This window comes from Mustela nivalis, assembly GCF_964662115.1.
Source record: "Mustela nivalis genome assembly, chromosome: 6".
In the NCBI taxonomy this organism is placed as follows: Eukaryota; Metazoa; Chordata; class Mammalia; order Carnivora; family Mustelidae; genus Mustela; species Mustela nivalis.
Window position 1 is genome coordinate 145,744,204 of NC_139025.1, and position 24,592 is coordinate 145,768,795.

At 50.4% G+C, this 24,592-nt stretch overlaps 1 protein-coding gene across 1 annotated transcript in view; it reads right to left on the reverse strand.

The window, feature by feature from the left end:
• Positions 1-270: 270 nt before the first annotated feature.
• Positions 271-24,592, reverse strand: part of SLCO3A1 (solute carrier organic anion transporter family member 3A1) — a gene marked incomplete at its 3' end in the record, with an annotated part of 267,159 nt that continues 242,837 nt past the window's right edge. The window contains exons 5-8 of the mRNA XM_082736521.1: positions 20,754-20,918; positions 15,121-15,319; positions 12,812-12,950; positions 271-450 (exon numbers count right to left, since the gene is read on the reverse strand). Coding sequence (XP_082592647.1) covers positions 271-450; positions 12,812-12,950; positions 15,121-15,319; positions 20,754-20,918 — 683 coding nt within the window. The remainder of the gene's footprint in view (positions 451-12,811; positions 12,951-15,120; positions 15,320-20,753; positions 20,919-24,592) is intronic.

Sequence of the window (24,592 nt, forward strand, 5' to 3'; positions counted from 1 at the left end):
AAAATCGAAGCAGGACCACGGTTCCTTTCCAAATCACCTGCAGGGTCTACTCTGGGGAGGATATGAAGGTATATCCTCGCCCTTAGGCTACGCTTTCTGGTCTCTTGTGAGGTCCCGTCAGATGTAACGGACCCCTATCAGCCCGGGGAAGCTGGCTTCCGAGACGCACAAGTACCTGACGTTCTGGCCGCCTGAGGACTGCAGGCGCCCACGAGGTAGGCAGGGGCAGGGCACGAGGGGAGCCTGGCTCGCGAGTCCCCGGCCCTGAGCTTACCTGATAAGGATGATGACCGAGGGTGTCTGTGCCATTGCCCCGATCATGCTGCAGACACACATCACACACAGGAAGGTGAGGAAGGCCTCTTGGCACCCGGGACTGGGGCACTTTCCAGGAACCACAGTCGTGTTCTCGGGCGGGACGGTCGTGAGGCACGCACAGCCGGTGAGATTCTGAAACGCAAGGGGTTCAGCCCTTTTAACTGGGGGCAATCTCCCGTTTCCGAGCCCAAAGCCATCCATCAGCTGGCGCTGTCACAGCCTAATTATGCATTCTGTGGCATTCCATTAATTAGGCCTGAATAAACGAGTTAGCTTTTTAAGAAGGCTGCAAAACACACGCAAATAAAGGAATATTTACGGGGAGGAGAGCCCGTGCCCCATCTCCTGTGTGTTTCACTTCCACGTTCCAGAATCCCTCCATAAGCTGTACCCTAGACAAACGGTTTCCCCCAATACAATTAGAGAGGAAACTGCGCCTTCCCAATATGATAAAACATTGCCAAATTAACGTTATAATGCCTTGCCAATTTGTCTTCTCTTTTATGCAGTGATAATTACAATGAAGTGTATTAAAAGAAGTAAATCAGGTAACCTGCATATTGTTGTTGGTTCAATGCCCAGGGTGGCACTTGGAACAAAGGACGCGCATTGTCACGCACCAAGTTGCTGCTCTTGTGGGGCCATTGGAGGGGGCAGCTTAATGGGAACGTTCTCGCGCGGCAGGGTTAGCAAAGAGGGCTAAGAGATGCCAGGAGCTTGCAGCAGACCACGCGTGGGCAGCGAGTGAAAGCCCAAACCAGACACATTTATTAATACTTGATCCAAGTATGGGGGAAAAAAGAAAGGACTGCATTCCATTTGATCTTGCGGTGGATTCTTGCCCAGCTGCCCCTGCTCCCAGGCGTGGTCTAGTCCCTCCTTCATCATCAGAGGAATTTCTGATGGCAACGGGAGGGGCAGGGGCGGGGAGAGGCAGTGCCAAGTGAGCGCCAAGCCAATTAAGGTTCGATAATAATAGTGCAGAGGCCTTTAATGAATACAATCATAAATGATTCATTGCTTTTCTTCTCGAGACTGCTTGGCTTTCAGAGCACACGCCAAGGAAAATCCTCCTGAGGGTCAAACAAATCCCTTTTGGCTTACACATGCCACCTCCTGTCTTCGTTCCTCTCCATCCTCCCTGTCCCTTTTCTCTTCCCACAGAACACAGCACAGGTGGGGGTTTTGCTCATCCCATCAAGCCACAGAGGATGTTTCAGGGGTGTCCAAAGGCTCTTAGGTGCACCCCCATCCCATCAGGGTCACCCCATCTGGCTGTGCTTTGCACAGGGGCTTCTACCCATGGGGCAGAGGTGTGCGCAGACAGGGTGTGGGGCTGGACCCTTCTTCCTAAGCGTTGTGCCCAGAGCAGGTGCCTCTGTGCAAATGACCCGGTCCTAGCACCCTACGGCGTTTACTGTAATTCCCCCGAGGTGCTGGAGCCTTGCCTCTGTGCCCCTTCCCACACACCTCTGCCTGGGGGCTTCCTGGCGCTTCTGTAAAATTCACCTTTTTCTGGGAGGCCTCCCCCTGCTAAGCCATGAGCCAGGGCCTTTGTGGGCCCCTGAGGAGGACCGAGTCTGAGGGACACTCTCCTGAGCACTTCACGAAGCTGACACACAACCGGTGAAGCTTAGCAGATGGTTTTAGAGGTCCTCTGCGAATGATCTTCCCCTGCGTTGACCAGAAGGCAGGACTTCTCCCTACCCACAACTTAAAATGCCCTTTCTCTCCCTACTCCGGGAAGGAAACCGTCCCCCCCACCCCCTCCCCAATCCCAACCTCACAGCCACACTCCGCTAGCTGTCTACACTCACCACCTCATCCCCCAAGCCTCCCCTCACTCTGGCTGGGCTGGCTTCTGTCCCCCACAGGCAGGAACCCGATCCTGCTAAGCTCCCTGGGGGGCCCCCACATCCTGACCCCACCATCCACTTTTCTCTTCCTGGAGCCCCCTAGGGGCGCATACCCATGAACCACTTTCCTCCCTGGCTTCCACTGCCCCACAGCCCATAATCCTCCCAGACGCACCTGACCCGTCCTGCCCCAGGGGCTCTGAGCACGTTACCATCTCCAGGCGGAATCTGGGATCAAACGCCCGGAGCTGGATTCTGCCTGCCAGCTCGGCACTACTCCTCCGCTACGCTGGGGGCTATTTCCCCAGAATCCCCTTCCCTGCAGGGATGGGAGCTGGACAGGGGTGCAGGGGTGGGGTGGGGGGGGACATGGATGAGATTTAGAAGGCAGAAGTTAAGCAGAGGCCACGACCCTTCACAAGGTCAGACATAGGGATGATACCACATCGGTGGAGGTGCCCCGAAGGGGCCGGGTGGCCATGGCATCCGTGTTCACACCTGCCCTCATTTCTGCCTGTCCTGCTGACAACAGAGGCCCCGTGCCCACCTCTACTGATGTGGTTGTCTGCCCACGGACCTGGCCGGTACCCCTTTCGTCTCTCTCAGCAGCCACGTGAACAAAGCTTCTTGGGATTTTCCCACAAGCCCCCACGTTCCCACCTGAGCAGGAGCTTCTGGGGATGGAGTGACTGTCCTCCGATCCTTCATTTCACTCCTCCCAGATTTTAATACCCCAACTTGCCCATGTTCACAGTAGCTCCGATTCCCACACTAAATTCTTTATCTCCAACATACTTGTGGGCACAGTTTTCTGGACCGAACCCGGAGAGATGCATGTCCCCCCCCCCAACCTCCCCTATCTCTGCATCTCTTGCCTGAGAAGTGATACCCTATTAATTCTCTGGAACCCCTTACTCCCATGTCCGATCTTTTTTCCCTCACTATGGGGCTACGGAGCCCAGACACCACTGTGGTCTTTCTCCCTAATTTCTCCTCAGCTCTCGAAGACAGGGCTTTCCCCATGACAGGGAGCCAAGAGCTATTTATCAAACAAATGAACAGATCTCAAGTCCTATTCATTTCACCGAATCCTGATTCCTTCTCAAACCCTCAAATCCTTCTGTCTCTAATTCCTGCCATGAAAAAAGAGAGGTCTGAGTCTGGGGGAGCTGAGAACCACATGGACCCAAAGAATTCACAGGTGTAAGAGAGGAACAGGACCCTTGGGAGTGGCCGTGGTCCTGCTTCAACAAGCATCCTAAGAAGTGAGCACTGACTCGGCCTCTTACAAATATGATGTGAGTACCGGATTTGAGGGGTCGGGGCCAGGACCCGGTGAATGAACCATGTGATTGGTGAGCTTTGTTGAGTTTAAAAACTAATCTGTAACTGGGACCTACGCTCAGTCCTAGAGTTTTGCCCCATACCGACGCGGGCTCCACTGCGTTAGATTTACCATGAAAGGAAAATGCCGGGGTCCTCTCTGCTCTAAGAAATGGACCCACCCCGGATTCGGTCCGTGCTCCTGCCCCTAACGGAGTGGGATCAAAATGAGACATCTTTCCCCCAGACTGTCTGACGCAGCGATTGCCTGGCCCTGTCCGGTCCGGGGGTGACGGCGTCCCTGAAGCCAGTGTCCTGGGAATAGAGTGAGTGGACGGCAAAGCTGAGGCCCCATGGGACCTGCAGCCGAGACCAGGGGAGGGAGGTGACGACGGGGCATGAAGCCAGGGAGAGGAGGGACGAGACAAAAACAGGCCAAGGGCAGCTTTGGGCTGACTGGACAAAAACGAGGCACTCGTAGGGTCATTCATGCCGGAAGTGGAAATACAACCAGGGAAGACGTCAGCTTGCTGGTGCTCAGGAGAGAAGCTGTAAAGATTCTGGGCAAACCTGTTATTTACTTATTTTGACTCCATTTGAGAAGAGCTGTGAAGAGGCTAGGGAGGAGGTAAGCCAGAGGGTCTGAGCAGGGACACGTGAATGGGTCTCCTTTTTGGGCGGGTGACTCAGTCTGACACAATGACTGGGAACCCTGGGTGGTCCCATGGTCTGCGGGGGGAGGGGCAGCTGGGACTTCCCTGTGACCCTTCCAAGACGGAATCTAAGGGAACAAGCAGAGCCTGTGGCCATATGGCAAGAGATGGGGAACATCGTTCATTCAGGCTTGGGTGACACAAGAGCTGGGCCTGGATGTCACACGCTAAAGGACATGCAGGGACGCTGGCTCCAGAGCAGCTCTTTGGGAACACGTCCACGCGTGGTGGGAAGAACCACAGACGAGGACCACACAGTGTCATCTTCCCCATAATTACAACAGGCGACTTCCCACTGATGGGGTTTCAGACTACTGTCCCATATCAAAAGGAAGCGGGGGTTGGGGACAGCCTTTCTGCTGATATTAACCGGACATCTATATAGGAACCCTTCAACTTGCAAAAGCTCCGAGCAGCAGGAGGCTGGAAAATACAAAGCGGACCTGGGTATGACAGGATAACGACCCACTCTGCTGAAGGGAGGCCGGGGGCTGGGCTGCGAATTCTCACCCTGTCTGGATTTAACAGTCCCGTCTGGCCAGTGGCAGACGGGTCTCGGCCTGAGTGAAGGGGCAAACCCAAAGTTCTCCTGGTGTCCAGTATGTTCAACTGGTAAAAGAAAGTCCACCAGGCTCCAGGAGACTGGTTTACCGTCCCTGATCTGGGAAACGCCCTGTTTCAAAGGAACGTCTTCCCAATTTGAAAGCGGTCTCCTCTGTCTGGTGGCACATACAGATGTGTGTGTGTGTGTGTGTGTGTGTGTGTGCGCGCGCGTGCACGCCTATGTCTACGGTCTGGTTTTCCCAGAAATAAGTGTGTCTTGATAGATCACGTTGACAATCAGATGGCCTCTGTGCTCACAGAGGACCTGGCCTGGCCTTTGGAACCAGTGCTGCTGACCCAGAGAGCAGAGCGGGACAGACTCAGAAATTCTACAAGAACTTATCCTACAGACAGACATGCTCCAGGTACAACACGACCTATGCACAACAGCAACCGCAACTCTGTTTTCGAGACCTAATGTCGTGCGGCAATCTGAGTGCCCATCACAGGGACCGGTGACCTAGGCTCCAATAGATCCCCACGCCGGAAGACCACACAGCTCTCAAAAAGGCAGGAGCGACAACAGAAACCCCACACACGAGGTACAGAATAAGAAAGACCTTAGAGATGCATTAAAGTCCAGTTGGATATACAAGAAACTAGAAATAGTCAATACTCTACTGGGCAGACTGATGGGTCAGAGGGTAGGTGAACTGAAGACCGCGGTGGAAAGGACAGTTTCCACTTTTTTACACTTTTTGATTTCTGAACAATACAAATCTATCATCTACTAAAAAAAAAAAAAAAATGAAGAACTCAAGAACGTTACAAAATAAAGACGAAATCAATGAAGAAGATAGCACAGCCACTGGCAACTGTACTCCGAGGCCACACTCAGTCATTAATTTAGACTGAGAAATGTTTCTGCTCACATAATGATGGGGATGAACAACTACAATAAAACTGGAGACCATGAAAATAGAAAAATTACTCTTTAGAATCTTGGGCTAATTTTCTATGGATGCAGGAAATCATAAGCGTGCTATTTTGACAGCTTGTATTACAAGAGAGGAAAAAAAAAACCACTTCTCAGCAGTGTTTTTCAAAAATACTGGCAAATGAACCTGTTTGCGCTTGGGTCTCCCCTGCCCCCCGTCACGTGTAATACCGGATGCAGCAATCGCTATTAATGGTACAAATCAAGCTGATTTCTAGGTTGAAAGAGGACATTTCCAAGAGGACAGGTATGGGGGTGATGAAGTTAGAGGCACGGAGAGTCTGCTGTATTGAATGGTAGGGAGTTGCTCCCAACATTCGAGAACACTCTTTCTGGTTTTCTTTCTATAATGTATTCAGTTCCTAGGCAGAAATGACAATTTTGATTAAAAGCGGGGCCCTTGTTCTGTAGCTTGGTGGGGTAGGGGAGGGAGGGAGTTTGCCACCAAGAGTGCTGAGACACGCACTGCCCTGTGCGGCCACCTGCCAGACCTCTGATCCCTTGCGTATGACAGCCTAATAAGGGAGGGACAGACAGGGACATTTTCCTTCCAGCAGTGACATGTTCCTATGTGTCCCAGACACCTATGATTCCCTCGTGATCCGGCCAAGTCCCTCAGACCCTCTCCTATCATTCAATACTATCAGTTTGGAGCTTAGACTCTCTTCGCCGCACCGGCCCAACCCAAGTCAGTATTTTTAGGTCAAGACCTCCGAGCTCATCACGAAGGGCACCAGCAACCCACGTACCTCAAGGCAAAGGGGATATTGAAAAACTGCAAGAAGAAATATACTCTCATGTCCCCTTTCAGGGTCACTGGATGAAGGATAATAGCCAGGGAGAAACATCCTGGGAGGAAAGCAAGACCTCTGTCCACCTTCCGCTCCCGTAACCTGTCACGCAGGTGGTGGAACACATCTGGGCAGAGCCTTAATTATCTCCCGCAGAAGGGGAGGCAAGGGCTGGTCTTCGGGGAGTGGGAAGACCCACGCCTGGCTCCAGCCACCTCAGGGAGGAAGTGTGGGCAGAACACAGAAGAGAAAGGATGTGGCTCATGGTCGGGCACCAGGAATGTGCACCAGGCCACTACGCTTCTCCCTCTTTCTCTCTCCCCTGCAAACGGAACCGGTCCCCAGAGCACAGGGTCCAGGCGGGCACACACGGCACATGCTGTAATGTCCTTCTGTGCCTCTCCACTGCCAAATACCCACTCATCCTTCACAACAAGGATCCCGCCGCCGCTCTTCCTCTGAAGATATTCCGAAAATATCCACATACCTCCCTTCCTGCCTCACCTGCTCCGAACTAATTCCTGGTTCCCTCCAGGTTCACTGATCTCTCCACGTGTCTGCTTCTTTCTCTTAGAATGTAACCACCTATCCTTAAATGTCGGGTTATTATTTTAATAAAAAAGTTTTCACCTTACTGAAAGAGGGATGCATGCTCATTTTAGACCATTTAGTAATTTGCAGAAAATTTGAAAGAAATATATAAAAATTAATTTTTTTGGTCCCTAGCCAGAGGTAATGTTCTGTGAACAGCCAGCTACGTGTCTTTTATAAAGATCTTTCTGTGTAGAGATGTACAAATATTTAGATTTTTCTTTTTCTTTACTAAAAGGGATCACAATCTGTATATTGTTTTAGAATATGCTCTTTTCACTTAATAGCTCAGCTGTTGCCCATGGGTGTTCCTTTGTACACAAATTCTATCACTACACTACGTCTCATCTCCTCGTAAACACAAGCTCCTACCTTTCCAGCTCTCTACCTCTAGTGCCTAGTCCAGGGCCTGAGATATATAGTGGGTGTTCAGAATGACAACGCCCTAGTTGGGACTGATTTCAGAAATGGTCACGTCTTCTGACAAGCCACGGCTTGAATGAGTATAGACTTTTAAATCAGTTCTGGGAAACAGGGTCAAGCTCTACGAGAGAGCTTGCAAACTCTAAACCTTTGAGGGCAAGACAGGAGGAAGAGAAGAAAACTGGTCCAGGTGTAAGGGGTGGCCAGAGGCAGAGACTTTGGCTAAGGGGGACCGGATGTTAGCTAAGGGGGGGGATCGGATGTCTTGTCTGTAGGCTTGACAGCTAATTTCTGAGCTCCAGCTAATTGAGCTCCAGCTAATTGCTGCCCTGTGAGGGTGCCGGGTCGGGTCCTGTCTCATCCAACTTGTACAGAGAGGCCAGGAAGCCCAATTTGTGTATGAAACGCACAGACAGCTTAAACTGTGGTTCAGACCCCAATAAGCCCACGTCCGGGGCAGAGAGGGGCTGTGAGCCATCAGTTTGCTTCTTCTGTAATAGGCTCATATGGCCCTTCGAGTCACCAACGTGGTTTCTCCGGGGCTTGGCCACATGAAGGTGGGAAGGAACAAGACATCGAAGGCCGGATGCTCAGGGTCAGCTCGGACACTGCTTCTAGACAGGCACAATGTGAGGAATCCCTCCCTTCTCCTGGAGCAGCGGTTCTCCATGGTGGGGGGTTGGCCCCCAAGCAGAACCTACGGAAATATCTGGAGCTACAGGTCGTTTCACAAAAGAGCAGGGGTTGCCGCTGGCATTGGATGGGAAGAGCCCTGGGATATTACCGAGTGTCCCGCAGTCCCCCACAACGATGCGGCCACAATTGTCAGCAGTGCTAAGGAGGAGACACTCCGGAGAGGACCAGAGGTTCTCAACTCTGTTATGTACAAAAACGCATGGCAGGGGAGAGCTTTAAAAATTCCTGGTGCCTGGGGCGCCTGAGTGGCTCTATGGGTTGAGCCTCTGCCTTCGGCTCAGGTCATGGTTTCAGGGTCCTGGGATCAAGCCCCGAATCGGGGGTCTCTGCTCAGTGGGGAGCCTGCTCCCCCCCCTCTCAGCCTGCTTCTGAGCCCTCTCTGTCAAATAAATAAATAAAATCTTAAAAAAAAAAAAAAAATTCCTGGTGCCTGGATCCTACCCCATAGTAAAGAAATCAGTTTCTAAGGATGAGGCTCAGGACTCAGATTTCAAAAGTTCTCAAGCAATCCTAACAGGCAAGCAGGACTCAGAGATCCATAAGGAAACAATGAACTTATGCAAGCGTCCATCACGGGCCCCCCAGCCCTCCCCAGAACCAGCTCAGGGCTCCGCTCAGACAGGGGCTAGACACATATCCGTTGCCTGCATGGGGAGACAGACATTGGTCTATCATTAGTCCCAGGCACATGCGGCGCTGGACTTGGACTAACTTTCAACGTTCTATTGGTGGCTGATTATAAGTCTGTCTTTCTTTCTTCTTTTTCTTCTTTTGTTTCACTCCATTATTCAGTACATCAAAAGGCTACAACTTCCAGCAGTCAGTCAGCGGCATACCAACACGCTTTCCACCGGAATAATTACATCTGAGACTGAAAGGTACAGAAACAATCTGGACAATATATTCATGCCAAAGGAAGCTTACAAAATTAACTCGCAATCTTTTTTGTCACCCCTCCTGGTCATATGCAATAAGAAGAATTAGAAATTGCATATTAAATGCAGTCCTGGAAACTGCCATTGCTCTCACTCAAGGAGAGAGGAAACGAGGAAATGAGAAAACAAAACCCAAACCAGGGCAGCAAGGCAAGTCTACCAGGAAACTACTAGCCCTAACCAGATTCCCCTGCAAACAGAATTATTCGATTGGTGGTTCACTCACATTTAATCGAGTTATGGGCAATCTTCACGGGTTTGGACGGAAGCTGTGAGTGGGAGAGGGACGAACAGGGAGCTTTAGTACTGAAAACTGCACCAGCCAACCTACCAGCCTGCCAACTGCTGTTCAAGGGAGGGGTCAGCGGGGGGATGGGAGGAGGGGGCCTCCAGCCAGGGGTTCAGGAAGCCTGGGGCCTTTATCCAGAGCCAAGGCTGGCACTGGAAAAGCAAGGGTCCACAAGAGAACCCCATCCCTGGATGCAGGAGTAAACAACCTGTTTGACTGGGGGTCGGAGGGTCAGTCCTTGCCAGACGGAGCAGGTGCGGGAGAACTCTGCAAGATAGGGTGCCAATGTCACCCTGGAGGAGGGGAGGGGCGGGGAGGAGGCTTCTGAGCTGCAAGGAAAGAACGAATCGTGCAGTCTGTGCATCGGAGGGGCTTAACAGAGGACTCTCCTTGCTAAAAGGAGCAGCATGTGCCAAGGCCTGGAGGCAAGGGAGAGCTGGGTGTGTGCAGGGGGGGGACCCCCCGGAAGTCCAGCACAGCACGTCATCCTTCAACCAGTGGGAGGAGTGGGGAGGTTGAGGCTGGAGAGACAGCAGGGCCCGTCTGTGAAAGCCAGCTGGGGGTCCTGACTTTGGAGCATGCACAAAGAGGTTTTTTTCGAGGAGGAGAAAGGTGAGAATCCCGACAGGTAAGTCACCGAGTCAGAGGAAGGCACTGAGGCTGGTTTGGGACAGACGGGACAGACCTGCGTGTCAAGGCCAGCGCCATCACTTCCTGCATGACCTGTGGGGAGGGACTAGTCTGTACTCAGAGTAAAAATCACACCTCCACCCTCGGGCTGCTGTGAGGATGGGTGACATACGACACACGGGGCTGGGGCAGAGGGGAGGGCAGATGACCGAGTGGCTGCCGTCACACCTGGAGAGCCAGAGGATGCCAGCAGGTGGCGAAGGGAATGAGGGAAGAGGACGGAGAAAGCCCTCAGCCCGTGGAAAAGCTTTTGTGGGAGCTCAAAGAAGGGAAGTAGGAACGAAGGTGGGAGTAGATGCACCAGCAACAGAACCCACCATTTGGCATCTTCTCAAAATACTGTAGCAGAGATCGAGAAGACTGAAATTGCTTTTTGCTCATTTTTGGACGGCGGCCTGAGATTTCTTTGACTCTAGGCCAAGCTGTCATGGGCCGTGAGTGACAGGTGGAGGAAGGCCTGCCGCCTGGCCCACGCGGGCTCTGGGAAAAAGTTCGCTGCTGCGGTGAGCTCTACAGTTACGGGTGTTTTGAAGGCTAGATTGTCACTAGGGCCCCTTTCTAGGATACACACGGCTCTGCGTCCCCAAATCCCTCATTCATCCCAAGATCTGCCTATGTGGGGGAGAAATGTGAGTCTCCCCTAGCCTGGGGCCGGGAGCTGTCCCAATCTCTGACTTGTAATCACAGGGAAAGAACCTCTCTGCTTTGCGGACAACGTGAGGCCTCCAGTAATGAGAAGGAAAGGCAGGTGTCTGGTGAAGAAAGGCTATGTCCAGAGGGAAGCAGAGAATCTCACTCTCCAATAATTGCATTCCACAGCTTGCTGTTTCAGCAGCTGGAAGCAGTCAAGGGCTTGGTTAGGCTCTCATTCAATAAGACTCTTCTTGCACATGCAGAATCAAGGGGAATGCAATTTTTAAGACAATTTTTTTTTTTGAATGCTCTGGAATAGAGACTTGTTTGGTCTCAGAACACTAGCCTATTTAATTCTTGAAACCGGACAATAACCAAAACTGATTTATATGACTTTCTGGATATTAAAATGTTAATAAAATTGTTTTCATGAAAACGAATCGCTTGTATTTTATTTTAACCATTCGTGAGGCCTCATCCCCTTCTCTAAAATTCATTTCCACTCACATAAAGAAATTGCTTTATCATCTGATTTAAAAAAAAAAAATCAGTTTCTTTCCCCACTGTGCTCCCCCCTCCATGGTGATTTATTTTCTCTGTTGAAAAATGTTAATAACTGGCCAGGAATCTAAATGTTAAAAGCAAAGAAAAAGGAAATCTTTGGAGATGAAAATAAGTGATCGATTTTTCTTCTTTCAGAGAAATTGCTGGCCCCAAAAGATGCAGAACATGGAGAGAAGAAACAAGTCATCACAACTCTAAACGCCTTTAAAGCAGACACTCATCCCTCTTCTTCTTTCTCTTCATCTAGACATTCCTGGACATTTCTAGAGCATGTCTGGATGCCAGCCCTCGCTGGGGAAGCTCACAGATCAGAGCAGTTGGCAAATACTTTTAGCAGATCACGGCAATGAAATGAGAGAGCAGCCTCCGGTGGAGACAGGTGCCGAGAACCACAGAGGCAAGAACAACGGAGAGGGGTGAAGAGACACCTGTTGTGTTGGGGAAACTGAATACCACAAACCAAACGGAAGTAGAGCTGCGGAGAGTGACTGAGGACGGACGTGTGCTGAAGACACAAAGCCAGAGCAGCGCCTAGATCTTACCCTGTAGGTGACACGCACGAGAAGGGGTCCTTTGTGGTGTTAAGAAGTCATTTTGGCTGCAGTACAGAATATGGACCAGAAGGGGGCCACCCTGAGCTGGGAGGCCAGTTAGGTAACTCTATAGGCTCTGGTCCAAGCAGGCGACCAGCAGGGCGTGCGCCTGGGCAGTGGGGATGTGGATGTAGAAGACAGGTCGGTATGAGACACCCCCCGAAGGTGGCAACAGCGGGACTGGAGGACCAGTCCCTTAAGTGTCAAGTTTGCACGCAGAGCACGTGAAAAACTGCTGGCTGATAGCCAACTGGACAATTCGTGCTGAGAAGAAAAACCAACAAACAAAATGCAAAACCCCCAAAACCCAAAAAGCAAAACAAAACAAACTTTGGTGGGGGATGGAAAAAGGCGGGAGGTATCCAGCTGACAATAAAAAGGCGAAGGAAAGTGAGTAAGGAAGAGGTTAAATTACTGTCAGTCTCAGGCTTGGAAGAAGTCTTCTCTGATAAACGGTTTTCTAGCCTTTCTTTACATACTTCTGTTGATGGGGAGCTCATTACCTGTTGGGTCAGGCTGTTTCACTGATACCCTCGGTGAGCACCTTGAACCATAATCTTTTTTTCTCTGGCTCTCTATGCACAGCTGCCTTTGAAATTTTTACTTTTGGTGGCTCCACGACACTTTCTGGAAACCTATTTGATTTAGCAGGAAGGTCTGAAGGACCTGCGTGTCCTTCCATCCTGCCGACGGAGGGTCCTCCACCAGAGTGCGGAGGGGTCTGGGACAAAGTCATAGCGCAGGCATGCAACGGAATGTGTGTGGTTGCCCACTGCTGCCGCTGACCCTGGGTTTTAAGTTACTCTGGCCGCCTGCATCCCCGGCCCCATCCATCCCGTCAGAAAATCACCAATACCGTGCTGTTGCAGCCAGCAAAGCAGGCAGACAGGTAGGTGACGCCATCGGCCCCACACACTGGCGTGAAGGAATCGGTTTGGCATTCACAGTTTTTATTGCAGGGTGAGTAGGGGTCCAGGGCCGAGCCAGGGGCTGAGCTGGAAAAGAGGGGAAACATGGCACGCATCAGAGGAAGGGCAAGTCCTGTTGGCTATCCCCAGTGACAGCCTTCCAAGCCCGACACCCCTTTCTTCGCCCCCTCCAACCTCACCCCTCCCTGTCCTGCGAGAACCATCCCAGCACCACCGCTGAGAGCTGTGCACAAGGGTGCTGGAAATGGAAGAAGCCTCTTCTTTATCATTTGCACAGTGTGCCCTCCGGGCTGGAGCCAGCCCACACTCGGCTGGGGACCACCTCCTCTGTGTCGCCACTCATGACTTCTGCAGCCTCAGCCCCTTGCCCCTTCCCTGACCCAACACCACCACGGGGCACAGCCAGACACTGCCTTCTCCCCATCCCGGGCCCGTCCTCATCTCGGTCCGATCCCTCCTCCCAGCAGGCAGCAAGCCTCGTGATGCTTAACACACCACTACCACGAGCTGGGTTCAATAAATCTCGTCTGATTGATTCAACTCCCTGAGACAAATAACACAAGTTATTTTAAATTTCCTTTTATGCCATTAAAGGCACAATTACCTAAAGCAAGCGAGCTGCAAAGGGAGAATGGAGTGGGTGTCTTGAGCTCCGTAAGAGAGAAGCGTCTCTTTCCAGCACCAGTATTTTCAGCTGCGCCTCCTAGGGCTCGGAGCGCTTCAGAGTAAGGACGACGATGGCGATATGTGCCAACTGATGTGCCAGGCACTGTCCCTGGTACTGTGTATATCATTGTACTAGTTCTCAATGTGACCTCGTGGGGCTGACAGAGAAGGAAACTGAGGCAGAGCCAAGCTGAGTCGCCTGCTCCAGTATATATCCAGCTTGTACATGGGGAAGCGGGGGTGGGGAGGGAAGGTTGGAACTCTACCAATTGGGGCAGAGTTGGCAGTTGGATTGGAGGCTTTTTTTTTTTCTTTTTTAATGAAGAAGAACTTCATTATCGTAAGACCCCGTGCTTTGAACCACTACAAGTTTACTACTTGAGAGCTGGCACAGAAGGCTGGCGGTCTTTCTCTCCAAATGCTGTTATTTATGGCAGGCACACACCAGAAGGTGCCGCATTGGGGAGAGGGAGGAACGGGGGCTGGGCTGTGGGGCCTGAGAGGCCATGGCGGTGGTAAAGGGGACAGAGGGGCAGTGTCTGTGCGTGACTCTCCAGACAACGCCCCCACCTGTGTTCTCCCACTCAGCCTGCTTGACCTTGTTGGAGGGGCAGAGAAGCCCGGCTCTCCTCTATCTTCTGGATACAGGACTATAGAAGAAGAAAGCCTGACAGCCTGCCTGGAGGAGGAGACTGGTATCCTGCAGGTTGACTCTGCTGCAGCCTTGATGCTCCAGACTGATCTCCACGCAGCTTCAGAGTCTCACACAGAAAGGGGGGGAGCTGTGGATGTTGGGCACGAAAGCACTCTCCATGGTTCCCTCTGGGGCCGTTCTGACTGGGGCAATTTTGACTCTAGGCCAAAGTCTTGGGCTAGTAACTACGAAAAACTGTCCCATAAGAACCAACTTCCTTTTCTTCTTCTTTTCTCCTTTTATTCCCTACTCCCTTCTCCCTCCCATACTTAACAATACCTACTCTGGGGAGACCTTATAATTACTATGGGAGCCCGATGGCCGCTTCTGATCATTTCTGGAATGGCTGAAATCTATTCTGTCTTTCACTTCAGGCTGAATTTTAAGGGGCACCCGGGTGGCTCAGCTCGGTGAATGTCCCACTCTTGATTTCATCTCAGGGCTGTGAGACTGAGCCCCGTAACGGGCCCAGTGCTGGGTATGGAGCCTGCTTAAGATTTTCTCTCCCTCTGCTCCTTCCCCCACTTCTTTCTCTCTCCCCTCATCTCAAAAAAATAAAAGCTGAATTTTAAAATAAAATTCATCTGTATTATCTATGTTCAATCGTTCTTAAAATCAAAATGCCAAAAATGGCAATAGGAGTTCTGTTGGGAGTGTCTCCCCCGTGCACTCCCGCTGAGTGGAATGGTCTGAGCTCTCCACCCAAAAGGTCCACTCCGGACCCCTCAACCCTGGGAGGAAGATACAGAAGCATCTCTGAACCCTCCACTCGTGGCCACCCCTCGGGACACAGCCGGCTCCGCTCCCCTACCACGGAGAAAGAGCTCAGGCATCCCTGGGCAGGCAGGGGAAGAAGGGGGCATTCCCAGGACTTACGTGTTTCCATAGGGAACAGTAACCCCAGCCACGGGGCCCGTGTCGCAGCCCAGGAAGAGGAAGGAGACGTAGCAAGCTGTGGACACCAGGTTGACGAGCATGGCCATCCGAATGGCCCCGAGGGCAGAAAGACTGAGCTTCTTCACCAGGAGACCACCCAAGAAGATCCCCAGGCAGGCACAGGGGATCGCAGTCATCCCTGGGAGAGAAACAGAGGGGTGGGAACCGTTAGCAGAGGACGCAGGGCGCATCCCAACAAACCATTGGGTGCCAGGTGCGGGACGGGGCGGGGGCGCTGAGCCCTGCACAGGCCAATTTCCCAGTGACCCCCACTGCCGTGTTGCCTCCTCCAGGCTGCCTCTAAGATTCCATATGAGGGGCCTTATTTCTGCCCTCCGAGAACCCTCAGAAAACTGGGGGAGACGGACGTGAAAAGAGTCAGTGATGGGGAGTCCAAGGACATCCCCCGATCTTCCGAAGGAAGGCATCCTCAACGGGAAAGACCACGAGACAAAGACCGATGGACCAGGGACACGCACATGCTTCCCAGGAGCGCAACGATGACGGCGCACTCACGTGCTTTCTGCATTTTTGAGGGGAGGTAGGGATGGGGACTCAAGATCATTTGTGGACTTTCTCCCCTTGCTTCTGGGAAGGGTCTGGCGGCTGTTTGAACAAAAATCCCAGGACTCAGCAGCCTGTGGAAACGGCATTTTAACCCGCTCCCAGACCTCTCGGGAAGGAGCATCCTTCCAATCAATATGTTTTGTAGCTCTTGGTGAGTCATTGGCATAAAATTTTTCCCCTCTTATAAACAGAGCTATCTGCAAGGCAACAGGGACCGTAGACTTGTTATTTCTGATTCTCAGAGACTGAAGGGATTTTAGAAGGACCAAATGATCCTGGGGTTCCAACCTCCCGTTTGGCTTTGCTCTGCCCTGATTTGCTTCATCTAAAACTCAGCTTTAAATTACGGTGCGTCATTTATCCACTGTGTGGATGGTGCACGGCCAGTTTCCCAGTCTAGGCTGTGTCCCCTCCTTGCCAATCAGCAGACCTCGAGGTCAATCAGCTACATCAACCAGCTGGCATGTGCTAAGGGCATGCAAATTAATTTTAATATTAGGGGAAGAAAGACATAATCAAGAAGCCTGAGCTCTGCAAGAAAACAGCACAAGTCAAATTTAAATGAAACACAGGATATCTCTGTATTATCTGATGCTCTTGGAATACCTATGCTTGGTTTTCTCTGGTTTTGATACAGAAATGACCTTCATGGGGTGCCTGGGTGGCTCAGTTGTTAAGCATCTGCCTTCGGCTCAGGTGGTGATCCCAGAGTCCCTGCTCGGTGGGGAGCCTGCTTCTCCCTCTCCCATTCCCCCTGCTTGTGTTCCCTCTCTGTCAAATAAATAAAACCTTTAAGGAAAAAAAAAAAAGAAAGAAAGAAAAAAGGAAAAAAGAAAAAGAAATGAGCTTCATGATCTAGCCCCCACATGGTTCCTTCTGCTCACCCCTGGCCCAGTGTGCCCCCTCTCTCTCCCTGGGACAGGCCAAACCCATACAGACCCCCAGGCTTTGCACCTGCTGGTCCTTCTCCTGGGACATTCTTAAAGAATTTTTTTTTTTTGGGGGGAAGATTTTTATTTATTTATTTGACAGAGACAGAGATCACAAGTAGGCAGAGAGGCAGGCAGAGGTGGGGGGGGGGGGAAGCAGGCTCCCTGCTGAGCAGAGAGCCCGATGCGGGACTCGATCCCAGGACCCTGAGATCACGACCTGAGCCAAAGGCAGAGGCTTAACCCACTGAGCCACCCAGGCACCCTGTCCTGGGACATTCTTGTTCTGAGTCTCTCCTTGGCTGGGCCCGTACCCCCTTCAGAGAAGCCTTCCCAGACCACACCAACTAGAGTAACCCTATACTCCACTCAGGGGCTCCCTATCAGTCCTCACCCGTTTTATTATCTTCAAGGCTCTCCCCCTCTATCTGAAGCTGCCTTATTCATTTTTGGTCTTGGTTCTTGTTCACTATCTCCCTCCTGAAATGCAGCTTCCCCCAGCGCAAGAATCTTTACCATTCTTTAGGCTGGCACGGTTCCCCGTGCCTAGCACAGAGTGGGTACTCAAGGCTTCTTTTTGGGATGGGTAAGTGGTGAGCAGGCTGCATGCACACCGGTGAGGACGTGCCCACGCCCAGAGAACAGACCTGTGCTTTGTTTCATTTCCTAGCGGAGACCATGGGGAGCGTCACCTGGTGAGGATGGTAACTATGGCAATAACAGTCTTTCAGCACCTTTTTTCCCAACCCGTCATCCGGCTGCTCTCTTCCTCCCTGATGCGTGTGCAGCCTTGGCATTCAGTTATCAGAACTTCCGTGAAACTCCACATTCCTCATTACGCTAAACCTATGCAGATTGGGCCCTTTTTATCTTTGTGCATAAATCCATGCCATCAGCGCCTTAATCGTCTGTGCTGCTCTTCTCCAGACTCTGCCCCATTTGCTGATGGCTTCCAGGGTGGCCCAGAGCCCCACGCTGATGCCCCCGAGAGACTGCGTGGGCCCCAGGCTCTGGGTCCAGGAGCTGAGGACTTTCCGAGTCAAGCCTCGCCTGGTGCTCCCAGTGTCCGTCCATCTCTGTCCCCTGAATGCCCAGCGCCAGCCCCGGCTGCAGCCAGCTGTGCAGGGTCCATGCTGATTAGAGTGAGGACCCGAGCAGGGCACCGGGAGAGGCTGTGCATGCATGCGTGTATGCTACCTGCATGGCCTGTCGGACAGACAGACTGACAGATGGCTCAGCAGGTGGCCTCCGCACTGCTGGAGAAGGTCCTCCCCTGCCACGCACTCTGATGGAGAGAGTCACGGAGAAAGAAACAGGTGCAGGACGGCGAGATTGTTTTTTTGACCTTCTGCCCTGAAGGCTATTGATTGGTTTGTCGATAGAAACTGTTCTGAGATAGAACCCAAGCCCGACGCTGAAGTAACCGTGCAATTGTAGCAAGAATGTGAGAACGGCAGCTCAGAAATGAGAGGAAACGGAGCAGCTCGGGCTGCTGGAGGGCAAAACCAGAGACACCCCAGGTACAACCAAGAAGTTATGACTTTAATTATAAAGAGACCCGCTTTACCCTCTCTCTTCCAGACATGGCTGCCTGCATTTTGCTAATACTTCTTGGAAGTGACACTTGACCAAAAAAAAAAAAAAAAAAAAAGAGGATGGTAAATCTTTATTAGCAAAAAAAAAGAGAAAAATTAGGCTTGCACAAGCCTCGCAGTTCTCAAAGAGACACTATGACCCAGCTGCATCATCGTGGTAGGCTTTTAGGTTTCTTTTAGTTTTTTTTTTTTTTTTTAGTTGAGATACATTATGTCCTGGGAAGTGCACACAGCTTAAGCGAACAGCCAATGAATCCTTGCATCTGTATACACCCCTAGAACCATCACTCAGATCAAGCTCAGAATATTTCCAGCAGCCCAGGAAGGCTCCCTGGCTGCTGCCCACCTCCCCCTACCCCTCCCGGAAGGATAGTTCCCATTATCATGGCCTCTATCACTTTAATGAACTTTTCCCTCTTTAAACTCATATAAATATGTCCTCTTTCGTGCCTGACGTCTTTTAACTCAGTCAGGTTCATCCACACGGAGGCAGGTATGAAAATGCCTACTTTCTCAGGCTGTGTGACAGCACTGTGCAAACATTCTATCATTTATCTACCCATTCTCCTGTTGACAGACATCTGGGTGGCATCCAATTGGGGTTTTAGTGCCCTGGGCTGCTCTGAAAACAGTTACCGTGCAGATCTAAAGCAGTGGACTTGAGCATTCATTTCTGTTGGGTATACGCCCACAAGTGGGACACATAGATCCCAGCAGAAAAACAGGCTTGTTCAGAGGTGCTGCCCGAGAGCCATCCAGAGTGATCACACCACCTGCTACGCATGAGAGTTCCAGTTGCTCCACAGCTTCACCAACACTTGGTACTATCAGTAGGGTGGACGCATAGCAGTAGCTCAGTGTGGTCTTCATGTGTGTTTTCCTGATGACTCCTGATGGGTTAGCACCTTTAAATTTGCTAATGGGCTGTGAGGTGAAGAAACAAGCAGTGTTGAAGGAGACCTTTGCTTTCAGCAGACGATCTGACCCCGTACTTTCCAGAGAAGGTCATTCATGGGGCCAGAGCTCTCTCTCCATGCAGGGCCGTACCGGCGGTAGTCTCAATGGCCAGACTCATGCCTCTCTCCTTCTCTGCACTGGTAGAACCCATAAGCTCTTCTGCCGAGGGTTGTCCATCCACATGCCTCTCTTTCCTGCAAATTCCCTCCTGCTGGCTCCTTTCCTTCCACTTAGCAAACTGCTCATGTTCCCTAGCAACGCACCATCTTCTCCACTCCCCCTCCACCTACACACGGACACACACCTGGTGTGATCCTGCTCTGCTGTTCCACGGCTGAGCTGTGGGACAATGTCCTGAAGTTGCAGTCCACTCCTTCCTTCTTGGGGGCTGCTCTCCACATGAAGCATGGGCTCCTCACGGCCACTTCCTGGACACAGCTCTGGCACAGGCCTGAGGATGTCCTGGTGGTTGTCGCTAATGGTGATGCCACAGCCCTCATTGTGCGTGCACACCTGCGCAGCTGCCCGCTTCCTCCTTGGAATAATCTCTCCCTTGACTCCCATGACCTGTGGGCTTCTTTCCGACGTCCCCTCGGACTCCTATGTTTTCTCACGGTTGGGACTTTACTCTTCTTTTCCAATTCACTTTCTTGTTGCATAACTTCCACTCCCATGTCCTCCACTGCCACCCAGATGTACACCAGTGCAACCAAACCTCCATTCCTCCATGGGGTCTCCTTCCCAAGCCCCTCCCAAGTACAGGATGCCACAGAGACACACCACGGGTGTCTCACGCTCAGCAACTTCAAATGTAATCTAATAATCTCCCTCACAGATCGGATACTTCTCTACCATTTCCAGGTTCTCAGGTTTCCAAAATGGCGCCACCAGATGTCCAAGCCAGAAACATGGGCGTCCTTGACTTCTGTCTCCCTTGTCAGGCGTGAGGTCATTTCCTAAGTCCATGTAAATAATGCTGCTTCCCACAAGAGCAAACTGGTTTTCCTTACCATGACCACGCCAAACAGTGGAAGGAGATGCCTACAGTCTCCTTCTGAGAAGGACGGTAAGGCCATGCTTGCACTTGGGGAGATGGAGTGCCATGATCCATTAATTATATCTGCCATGGGCCTGGGTCAGGAAGGGAGCGTATGGCTTCCAAGTTTTATATTTGTGGACTATGCATTTCATGCTGTCAAGAACATTCTTACTTTTTTTTTTTTTTTTATGTGCCAGATCACAGCCTGCTAACCTTTCTGGATAGGTCTTGATGTCCCTCTTCCTTCATCTTATCTTCCCCCGAATTCTGCAGTGCACACCAATCTACTGATCTCCTGGCCTACTGCAATGCTTCCTACGTATATTTTATATCTTAGCTCTTTCTTATCATATCCTCTCGGCAAATCGTAACGCAAGAATAGACTCTAAAATTCCTTCCGCGCACATATCCCAAGAATACTGCTGCTGTGGACGCAGCAGCCCTCTGCCCTCCTGGGGAGTGGTGGGGATGAAAAAGCAGACTCACCGAGCAGCTGGTTGGCAGAAGAGGTGGTAAGGTTAAACTGCTGCTCCAGGTACTTCCCCAAGAAGGCAGCAAAGCCAGCCACCACCGCGATCTCCATGCAAGCGGCCAGGATGATGCAGGTGAACACAGGGTTTGAGAGCAGGTGCTTGGTGACCTTCGGGATCACTGTGGGGAGAGAGAAGAAGAGGGTCACACGCAACGCTGCCAGGCCTCCTGCCCCCAGAGTTCCTCCTCGACACACTTTTGTCCATCTCAGTAAGCAGCGTCGGGAGTCACCCAGTGACTCAGGCTGGAACCTAGAACCGGTAAGCCACCCACAAAGCGTGTAAACTCTGGTTTCAAGGCATCTATAGATATTCGGACAATTAAACGGAGAACTACTATAACAGGGGAGACTCTAGCGTGCCTTTTCTTGGGTTTACTGGAGACACTGAAATATTTTATAAGCAAATTATTTCCTTCCTCCCCAAGAGAGTCTGGGTTTGTTTCTCAAAGGAAAAAAGTCTAATTATATACCATAAATTATGTTGCACCAGTGTATCTAAGCATATATAGCCATCGACCTGAGATAAATACATTTTTTAAAGATTTTATTTATTTATTTGACAAAGATCACAAGTAGGCAGAAAGGCAGGCAGAAAGAGAGGAGGAAGCAGGCTCCCCGCTGAGCAGAAAGCCCAACGCGGGGCTCAATCCCAGGACCCTGAGATCATGACCTGAGCTGAAGGCAGAGGCTTTACCCACTGAGCCACCCAGGTACCCCCTGAGATAGATATTTATAACTCTCTAGGTGTGTTAAAAATATATATTTAATCTTAACAGGCTTTGAGAAAAAAGCTGGAATTCGAGTGCATACATATACATACACACAAATATGCTGAATCAACCCCCACCTCTTCTCACTGGTCTAGGGTCACCTCCCCGGCAAAAGCTTCCATAAGCTCTCCCATGGGGGACTCCTAGAGAGACCCAACTGGGGTTTTGGTTTTCACTCTCAATCTGCCATAATCATTTCCCAGGGGGATCAACTCAATCAGTTCCTGCTCAGAACTCCCTCGGTTCCTTAGGGTCTGCCCCTAAGCAATCGATGACACGTCCCGCCCGGCCCCCGCTCCCTGCAGTCCAGCCTGCCCACTCCTGCTCTTTCTTGCCTTGCATGGGTTCTCCCTACCGAACCCTTAGCACTAGGGGCTCCTCCTCCCTCTCCTGGGACACTCTGCCCCCAGATCTTTCCTGCATCTCTTCCCTCATCCTCAGATGGGCTTTTTCATCACCCGGTCCCACCTGGAGGAAGCTGCCCACACAGCCTAGTGCCCTGGGCTCAGGTGAGAACTCAGGATGGACAGAAGCACCTCATGGCTTGTGCCACATGAAGTACCACAAGAACCGGAAAACAGCTCTTGTTGAGGTCATCCATTTCGATCATATCTTATTATGCTCTATTCTTCTCGAAGTATGTGATTTCATAAACCACTTAGGATTCCTCACTTATGTCGATGCTTTAAAAAAATGTGAGTTTTTTAATCCTTTGAATGCAATCAATGACATATCTTGGCATGAGGCCAAGGGGCTCTGCAGGTACCGGAACCAGGACGACCCTAATGCTTCAATGTTTATGCCATTATTTTAAGGTGTACTTGCAAAAAAAGTCAACGGAAATGAAACTGATACAGCAAATGTGTGGTTTCACGGCTCTCGCAGCTTAAAACAATGCCAGGTTAAAACAGGTAGATTTGAAGTAATTTAAAGAGAAGTCTTATGTAAATAACAGCACAGGTGGTAAGCAGATAAGGCAAAAAGTGATGGGCTGGGGACTACAGTTAGGGAAGTCGTTCTGCTGTAATCATAATGATATGGGATATTTGGCATGGGGTCTGCTTTCCACCTGTGTAAACAGAAAAGATAAAACTGAGTCCCAGATGGAGCCAGTATTATTCTAAGTCTAGGAAAAAACCCATAGGTGCTCGTGGTCATAGCACATAAACAGGTGAGCAGGGAATCTAACACCGCATTCCAAAGTGATGAATTAGCCAGCTGTCCGAAAGAAGAGAGCTAATTACACAGTCAATCTCATCTCCTAGGAGATGAAACCTCTAAGTGGCCCAGCTAATTAGAATAAAATAATAATAGGGGATACATAAGTTTTTAATAATGGTAACAGACAAGCTCAATAAATCAAAATGGCAGAACAATGGGTCAGTAAATGGCAGATACGCACTGCTCAAAATTTATCATTTCCGCGAAAGATACCAAGTTTCAAAAATGAAAATCTAAGGGGAGGGACTTCAAGATCCTCCAACGTGATAAAAAGAACTCAGTTATGACGTGATAAAAAGAACTCAGTTATGGGAATGAACTGAGTCAGATGACTAGAAGTTCAGAATCACGGTGGGCTGAGCAAGCAGATCCCACGTCCCAACTAAGAAACAATCAGAGGTGATGGCCTTTTCTGTCCTAGTTTCTCACAAAATTTACTAAAACCTTAGGAAGGCAACTCTCGGATGATATAACCGTGCACAAGCACGCACACACACGTGACACAAAAACCCAGAAACTTGAAGTCTACAGTATTCATTCAATTCTACCTGCTTCCCATCCCCCACCCCCCAAAATGCACTGGACTTTACCTGAGTTTTGTTTATTTATTTTTGCAGGGTTTAAGCAAACAAGACTTTTTTTTTTTTTTTTTTTTTTTTTTTTTTAAATATCAGTTCAGGGGCACCTGGGTGGCTCAGTTAAGTGTCTGCCTTCAGCTCAGGTCATGATCTCAGGGTCCTGGATCGAGCCCCACATCGGGCTTCCTGTTTCAGGGATCCTGCTTGTGTCTCTCCTCCCCACTTGTGCTCTCTTTCTCACTATTTCTCTCTCAAGTAAATAAACAAAAATCTTAAAAAAATAAAAATGTCAGTTCAAATAAATGCCAAAAAGTGGTTACACTTAAAAATCCTTTTAAATGCTGTGAAATCTTCCCGTTAACTCCACATTATTTTTTAAGAATCGTACAAATATTTAAAGGCCTGTTGACTCTGTAATGTTTAAAAATGTGGACTGCTCGAGAAATGCAGAAGACAAATACATTGGGTGTAAACAGAGGGTAATGCGGTTTCTGTCTTTGAACACAAAAGCCCGGTGGATATTAAGACGCCATCATCTGAAATCGCTGCTAATGAGTGGGAGCTGATTTGCTACGGCATGTGGCACACTGTGACGGTGTACTGTCCTTGTGATAAGGGACTGGTTGACTGTGTCCTTCCACACTGCAAAGAGATGGGTATGGACCACATCAGGTGACCACAGTGCCTCCTGGTAAATGAATGTCAAAACGATGCCAAGTTAATGCCTGTTTAGGTCTTGGCAGATCAAAACACTGTGGCTCCACCATTGTGCTCTTTTGGAATGAAGATATCTGAACTGTGGAAACACTGCCAACAACCAGTAGGCAGGCTGGGGTCCTTCCAGAAAAACGATCATCTGCCGTAGTTTTCATTGTAGGCTTCATTTCCTTTGTTAGGGTGTCATCCATTTGGATCGGGACTTAGAAAGAAGCAGGACAGCCACACTTGCTCCCAAATGAAACTGTGCCCTCCAACTAGGAACTCTGCTCTCCGGCTCAGAAACGGTGCCAAAAAGGATTTAAGTGTGATCCCATTACTTGGGTCTTGGTATCTCCTTGCCCTTGATCATGGCCATCGCGACGGCCTTGGGGGGGAGGGAAGGGAGGGCATGTCTCAACAAGGCAACTCCAGCTAATGGAGTGTTTTCATACTTCAGCAACCATTTTAATTATTCCAGAGTTAATTCCACTTCAGTGGGAGGATGCTTTGTTGAGATCAGAGAGC